The 8,095-nt window shown below is 40.3% G+C and overlaps 1 protein-coding gene across 2 annotated transcripts in view; it reads right to left on the reverse strand.

The window, feature by feature from the left end:
* The window catches only part of nr6a1a (nuclear receptor subfamily 6, group A, member 1a), a 94,766-nt gene extending 90,536 nt beyond the window's left edge, over positions 1 to 4,230 (reverse strand). For both annotated transcript variants that reach the window (XM_073466936.1, XM_073466935.1), the window contains exon 1: positions 4,008 to 4,230. In XM_073466936.1, the coding sequence (XP_073323037.1) occupies positions 4,008 to 4,074 (67 nt within the window). In that variant the 5' untranslated portion in view covers positions 4,075 to 4,230. The remainder of the gene's footprint in view (positions 1 to 4,007) is intronic.
* Positions 4,231 to 8,095: the final 3,865 nt, after the last annotated feature.

Consider the following 8,095-nt stretch of genomic DNA (forward strand, 5'->3'; position numbering starts at 1 on the left):
TCAAATCTGATATCGTCTGATCAATACAACTCTTTAAGTCTCTTTCTTTTGGTCTTTTCTAATTTTTGTTGAAAAAAAATCTATTTAATTTTTACCAGAGTCAAATGAAAAGTCTTTACTTGTTCTTCCCTGTTCTCTCCTTTTTACAGCATATACAGGGCCTCACTGATAACACACTTAAGGATGCCTTCATTCATCAAAATGTTGTCTTTAAATGGTAAAACCATCTGCTGGGGAGCATGCTGTGAGATAAATCACTCTGTTTGAAATGCTAATCAGCCTGGGTGAAGAATTTCCTCAAATCTGGTGAAATTATCTTGGACTGGGTGGAGTCTGGGGATTTACTCCTTGTTTCAGTGCATTTGAAACTGGTGAAAATTTGAGGTAATTTCCTTCAATTTAATTTGTTTCAAAAAAGTCAATGCAACAGGGGGCCATCAATGTGATGTCGTTGAAAAAATAGAAACTGCTAGAAAATCACTGAATGATATGCAACGCCTCTTATTTGCTGTAGAGCTACAAAAATGTATCAAGTAATAGGTATGATTGGTCACTATAATAATAAACAACGCAAACTGATTCACTATCATATGAGCTGACATGACGATTTTCTTTCAAATCAATACGGCTGTGGTGTTAGAACAGTTATTGTACAAATGTGTTTCAATGATTTAACAAACTCTCATTTGATGTGTGTGTGTGTGTGTGTGTGTGTGTGTGTGTGTGTGTGTGTGTGTGTGAGAGAGAGACACAGAGAGTGAGGTGAGGTGCTGCTGTTGACACAGATCTACTGATAGTGGAGGGAGTCAAGTTAAGAAGAATAAGAAAAGACAACATGATGGATCACATCTGCCTGCTTGGCCCCTACCCCGACCCCCTGTTCCTGCACCTAGAACCACCAGCAGCAGCAGGCCCTCCTCCTCTACTGTACTCCTCCTGGCTCATCATTCAAGCGTCACAGCGGGGGGTTTCGCATCCTGTCCCTACCCCACCCACTGCCAGCCGTCCCCTTCACCCTGCCCCGAGGGACAGGACAGACCCCCCCAAGCCAGAGCAAGGGCTGACAAAGCACTTTCTTTCAGTCTATCTGCCCCACTGTGCCAGCCTGCAAACCCCCGAGGCCCAAACATTGGCTCCACACAAATACTTAACCCTTCCACCCAACCTGTCTTCCTCCTTCTCTCTGCTCCTTCTTTTCCACTCAGTACAATTACATTAAAACAAGCATAGTTCAGTGAGCAGAGAGTGGGAGGAGGCAAGTGAAAATCCTGGTCAATTCAAAGATCAATTGAAATTGAGTTTGTTCTTGAAATGTGGTTATGTGGAGGAGCTGGAGCAGGAGCTGGAGCAGGAGCAGGAGCTGAAAGGAGGGCTGGGTTGCTTTGTTTTCTGTGTAACATTATGAGGTGATAGACAGGCTTCGACAGTCAACACCGGTTCTCACCGGTCTGCAGGGCCAACCAGCTAGTTTCTGTAACATCAGCCTTTCTTTTACAATTCATCTAATGTCTATATACTGTATTAATTAATCAACTATTTATATTCATATGCTTTTCTTTGCCTTTGGTCTACGAATGTCAGAAAAATATTTCCCATGGTGAAATTATAAAATTTCTTGTTTTTTCCAACCAAAAGTCCAAAACAGAAAGTATCACAGCGGTCAAATGAGACATAAACAGTGCAAATTATCACAACTGCAAAGTTAGACAACAGAATGTTTGAATGCATCAAAAAATGACTTAAATGATTAATCAATTATCAATAAAGCTGTCAATTATTTTACAGTTGATCAACTACTCACTTCAATACTACATGATTAACAAAGCCCTTCCACACCCAGAATTATTACACTGTATATTATTATCATAACATTCAGAAAATAATGAAAAGACTGTGCCGCTTTCTGTTTTATAGATGGTATTACAACACTGTATACAAAACAATGTGTAACTTTTCAAAACAACATTTTTGTTATATTCTGACATGGTAGATGCAAAGACATTAAAAAATAGAGATAAATCCTCAGTAATTGAAAGTTAGTATGGCTGCAACTAACAACAAGTTTCATTATTCATAAATCTGTTGATCATTGATTCAATAATTGATTCACTGTTTTATGTATACAATGTCAGAAAATAGTTTAAAAAAAGAAAGAAAGAAAGAAAGAAAGAACGAAAGAAAGAAAGAAAAAGGAAAAGGAAAAGAATGAGAAAGATGTTCTGAAGGCCATGTGGCATGCTCATCAAACAGGCCAAAACCCAGAAATTTTCAAAAAGGAAACAGAGAATGTTTACGGTCTTTTTGCTTGATAAACACCTTTTTAAATTTGGGCTACACAATCAATTGAAATATTATCAAAACAGCATTTGAATGAAATGCTGTTGTGCTGCAGAGACGTCCTGGCTTACAAATCTGGTTCTTCAGATGGAGAGAACATGTGTGTATGGTACAGACCCAACAAATGTCACATCATCAGGATTTTAATAGGTTTATTTTTTAGTCAAAATTAAAATTGAGAGGCAAATATGATCATTTCCACTAATAGTCAATCATATCACAATTGTAATATCTGTCAAAAATAATTGCAATATGTTTTTTTTACCATATTATGCTGCAGAATTTTAAATCATTCATTAATTATCAAAATGTTCAGTTGTCTGTGGATGGACTAATCAACACATGTTTGAATACTAAGCCTAATACTATGCCTAAAATCCTCTTCATGTTTTCAGTAATGATTTATTTTATTTTGTATTCCTTTGTTAATTCTTAGGATGCTCTATGTAAATACCACTAATACAGACCCAAAAGAACATTTTGGGTGTCAAATGTTCATTCAGGACCTCTGATAATTATTCTCGTGAAGTCTACAGTTATTGTGCAATCAAGTGACACACTCAAATGTACCTATCAGAAAACACAGTCCATGGTAAGGTCCACATTACGCAGCCCGTGAGTGAGCTCAGACCAGGCACAGTTAAAGGAATTTTAATCTTGGAAATGTCAATAAATCTTCAGTCACCCGCATGGGGGCACGATATGGGACTGGCGCCTGGGACAGACGCTGCTGCAAGGCATTGTGGGCCTTACTTTGGGCCTGGCGGTGATCAATATGAGACATATGACGAAATAGCAAGTTCTAAGTTAACTGAATGAGGAGTGAGCTGTGGAGAAACGTTTTCCCACTGTGATCTCCATGTAAGTGAGCAGCAAAGTCGTGTGTCGCGTAAAAGCTGCGAGTTGAACACAGTCCAGATGAAACAACCAGCTATGAACCCATCTTGAGTCTTTATCGCCTTTTCCTTCCCCTCGCCTTCATTTCCATCTTTTCCACCTTGTGCAGCGCTGGATTTTGGGGACTAAAAATCTAATGGCCTCTCCAAGTTCAAAAGTTCACCTTTTACGACCTCCCAGAGCCTGACTGACCACCTCCAAATAAAAACATTCCGACCTCTGTTCCCAGCAAGCCCCACTCCAGCTATCTCACGCACACGTACACGCACACAAACACACACACGCACACACTCACACACACCAAGAAGCCAGCCATCACAGGAATAATGTGCACAATTAAACATTTTCACAGATGCAAAACAACGAAACAAACCAATCTTGGACATTTCCGTCCAAAATGTGTTCTCTCGGATCGTTGCAGCACATTTCAATTCATTTGTTAAGATATATTTCATGTTCGTAAGTTCATTCACAGATAAGAATGGCGACACAACCTGTGCTCTGTGTTATCTTGTCCGTGCTCAGATCCACTGCTTGCATTAGCAAGTGTTCAGTTTGAAGAAGCGGCTCTGGTGCTCACGCAGCAGACGGACGCACTAACAGGCTCATCAGGAACAGTGCTGCCATGCTCTCATGTGTGGAGGTGAGGGAAGGTGTAACCCCGCCACACAGCACCACTGTCTTACACAGTAGATGCGCTGATGTGTGTGAGTGTGAGTGTGTGTGTGTGTGAGTGAACATGCAGGACCACGCTCCGGGTCGTGGTTACTTACCGCTAACAGACTTGGCGTTGTTTCTCTCCGGGTAGTCGAACCCATTCGTCCTCTTCTCTATCTCCATCCTCCTGCATGGGCTGATCCCTGGTCAGCCCCGGCGTCGCCTCTCACCGCCACGAAAAAGCTGCACACTGTTGCTGGAGGTGGTGACCGGACAGTGCTGCTGGTGGTGGTGGTGGTGGTGTTGGTGGTGCTGGTGCAGTCTGAAGTGAGTCGAGCTGCCACTGCTTCGTCCCTGTCCTCAGCCCGGCTGGCTCACTGCTCGGACCGCCGTCTCATGGTTTAGCCTTCTGCTTCCAGTCAGCGGGGAATAACTGGATCCACACCCCCAGGGGTGGTGCGTTCAGGGTCTAAAAATAGAGTGGAGAAGAGCGGCTTCTTACATTCAATTACAACTCAGACGTAGAAGTAAATGTTAAATGTTTTGAGAAAAGACATGATACAATCTTCCAATTAATAATGTAATGATAAAATTATTTTCGTAGCCAACTTGAAAAGCGGACCAAAGTCAAAGTAATCTCAACCCCAACAAAACTGAGTCACAATTTCCTTATTAATTGATTTAAAAGACATACTAATGGCATTGTTACAAAAAGGATATAGATGTGTAACGTTACATGTTAGTGAACTTTGTCCTAAATATCAGCGAACACAGAAGAACTCATCATTATATCCTACTTAGTGAATGGGCGATACGTGTGGGGACACACAGAGCCTGTTTTCATTTTAAATCAACAAGCTACTACTGAGCTAATTTTCTGTTTATTTCTCCTCAACGTGATATGATGTGGTCAAATGATGTAAAGTTAGCTTATTCCGCATGAACATGAAGGCAGCACAAACACACAACAGAGATTACGCAACGGGTGGATTTCGTGCCTCGGGCATTCTGGGATATAGAGTCCTTCTGTGAATCCGAAAGGCAGAAGAGTGTCACCCACCGAGCAAAACAAGCCGAAAGCTAGCACGAGGATGCTAATATTATCATTAGCTTCTGGTAGCTACTGAAGCTAGCCTACTGTTTGGCTAGTAGAATGAGCGCATATTCAACATTAGCAGCAAGTTTTATTCGTATTCAGGAGTTTCAGGAAGAAATAGTTGGAAATAAAGTGTGTAGTGCCCTCTGGTGGAATGTGTGAAAGAAGACATCCTGTTTGAAGTTTAATTAGCCTTCAGCTAAACCAAACATGTTCTCCCATAAAAATGTTTTTGCATTTCTTAATATTTTAGCGTTTTTATTTTCGCGTTTTCACAATCAGAAGAGCCCAGTCGATTAATTGGGTTAGAATAATGCAGACTTATTTGATGTTGCTGTTGCAGACAGACTGCATGTTCTGTGTTGTCCTGATGCAGTCTGAAGGATGGAGGTTTCCAGTTAGCTGAAGGTAAACTCATTGACTTTGCTGTTTTAGCGGCGTACAGAGTCCCAAATATACAAAGTGAAGACGCCAGACATAGCCTGCATCCTTTCTTCATTACTGTTCACCAAACCAGTCTCCTCTCTGTTGCTCTGTTAGAACTCACCTTCTGCATCACCTATCAGACTTTACGCATGTGACTTGTATAAAACCCATAGAGCCCTACAAAAAAATTGGATGAAAGAGCAGTGAAGCTCAGTGTTTATGTCACATGGCATGTTATGATACAGACATTTCTTGAGGATTTGACAATAATGTTGATCTAATGTGTTGAGTAGCAGCCAATCATTTAAAATTGCTTAAACATTGCCTAAATTACCGATCTCCTATATCCAAAACCACATCTTTAATCATATACAGTGATGCTAATTGTATGTATTCAATAGAAAACTAATTTACGAAGATTGATAAACCATCTAATGGTGAGTGTAATATAATAAACTTATTTACATAGCTTTATGTGCTTTGACAATCCAACAAAAGCAGGAAACTCAGGAAGACAATATTACAGAGCAAACACTTAACAGTCTAGTCTAAGGTGAAGTAAAACAAGAAGGCAGAACAGAGAATGTAAAAACACAAAAACTCAATATGAGTCATTACAAATAAAAGGAATGAAAGTGATAAAATTGGCAACATCACAGAAAAGGAAGAGAGAGGGAAGGAAAAAATTAAATAATTCAAAAATAGACTAAAAGAATAAAAACAAAGGACAATTAGAAGAGGACATCACATAAGAGGAACGAATAAGGGACAATAAATAGATTAAAGATAACAAATACAGGCAGTAAAGGACGGTCAGAAAAAGGAAAAAGAGATCACAAGAGATGAATTAAAAACATAGATAGTCTAAGAGCAGTAAAAGGAACAAAAGATGGAAAGATGAAAATTAAAAACAGATGTGTAACCTCCCACTGACACATTAGGATTTCTTTTGGACATATAATTACATAGCCTGTAATAGAAATGTTGATATGTGGGGGGAAAAACAATTGGATTGAAGTGTTACTGCTTCTGAGAGTAAGGTTGAAGGTAAGTGTGTTTCTCTTGATGTCCTGCAGATGTCTCTACAGCCTGCTGCACAAGGCTGGAGGGCCAGTCAGGTTCAGCTGGCAGCTGCCCGGGCCCTGTGTTGCTTTCAATGAAAAATGTGTTTGGTAATATTTACTACTAACGCTTAATTAACAGAAGGAGAGCATTACTGTCAGGTTGGTTGTGCTTTATTACCCGACCTAGTGGCCCAGTCTAATTACCAAAGTCTAGTTTTAATAATAATAAGAGAAAAAAGGATAAGAATGTGATTTTGGGCTACATAAATAAAACTGACTTGATTTTTATGTGTTTAATAAAATGACCACATGAACAATTTGGAAAAGGTTCAAAGTGTCATTTAACAGTAAGTTTACAACACAGGGCTGTAGAATTAAATGTAAGGTGTAGTCCTTATATCCTACATTACGCTACATGCTCTGTAGTCTGGTGGTACAGCAGCAGATACTTCTGTATCTGTTGTCAGATGGCAGCAGGGTCAACAGACTGTGGCTGGGTGAGTGTTGTCTGTTAGTATCCTTTGGGTTCTGTGCAGACATCTCACTTCACTGACTAGATGGTACCAGAGATGCTCTGTAGATGGTACCAGTGATGCTCTGTAGATGGTGCCAGTGATGCTCTGTAGATGGTGCCAGAGATGCTCTGTAGATGGTACCAGAGATGCTCTGTAGATGGTACCAGAGATGCTCTGTAGATGGTACCAGTGATGCTCTGTAGATGGTACCAGTGATGCTCTGTAGATGGTACCAGAGATGCTCTGTAGATGGTACCAGAGATGCTCTGTAGATGGTACCAGTGATGCTCTGTAGATGGTACCAGTGATGCTCTGTAGATGGTACCAGAGATGCTCTGTAGATGGTACCAGAGATGTTCTGGGAGGTTTTAATCACTTTCTGTAGAGCCTTCCTGTCCTGGGCTGAGATGAACCATGCCATTTATTGCTGTTTCCAGTGGTTGCACAGTGACTAGGGTGGCTCAGCAACTAATTTTTACTCGGGCCCCCCTAGCAGGTTAATCTGACCATGGTTCCCTATCGCAATACATATTTTTCGTGATTTGTTTGACATTCTATTGCATTAAATATGCATGTCAATCATCTGCTGACGTTCTCCGACTGCATGCCCTGTATTTGCATCCAGTCCCCTACAATCTGTGACATCTCTAAAGTGACTCATAACTGGTTGCAGTTTAATATTATTAATTGGCCAGCAGATGGCGCCAAAAACCCTTCACATTTCTAATGTAAAGCTGCTGTTTCCCTGATGAGTGTATTCTTACTGTATACAGCCAGTGGTGTATTTCCTCCATTACCACTTTTAAACTTACAAATTATGACACTTCATTGCGGGACATGTGCAATAAAACAGTATAGTGTTTGAAAATATACAATACACAGGGCTATAGTAACGATCAAGATAATAATATACAGTCGATGTAGTATTATTATTATTATTATTATTATTATTATTATTATTATTATTATTATTATTATTATTATCATCATCATCATTGGCCGTCCCGCACAGATTGAACACACACTGGTGAATGTGTGTTTGTGAGTAAACCCCTCCCACGCCGGAGGACAGCGGATGACAGATGATGCTGGGGGCTGAGGAC

Source organism: Pagrus major, chromosome 5 (genome assembly GCF_040436345.1).
Source record: "Pagrus major chromosome 5, Pma_NU_1.0".
NCBI classification, from domain to species: domain Eukaryota; kingdom Metazoa; phylum Chordata; class Actinopteri; order Spariformes; family Sparidae; genus Pagrus; species Pagrus major.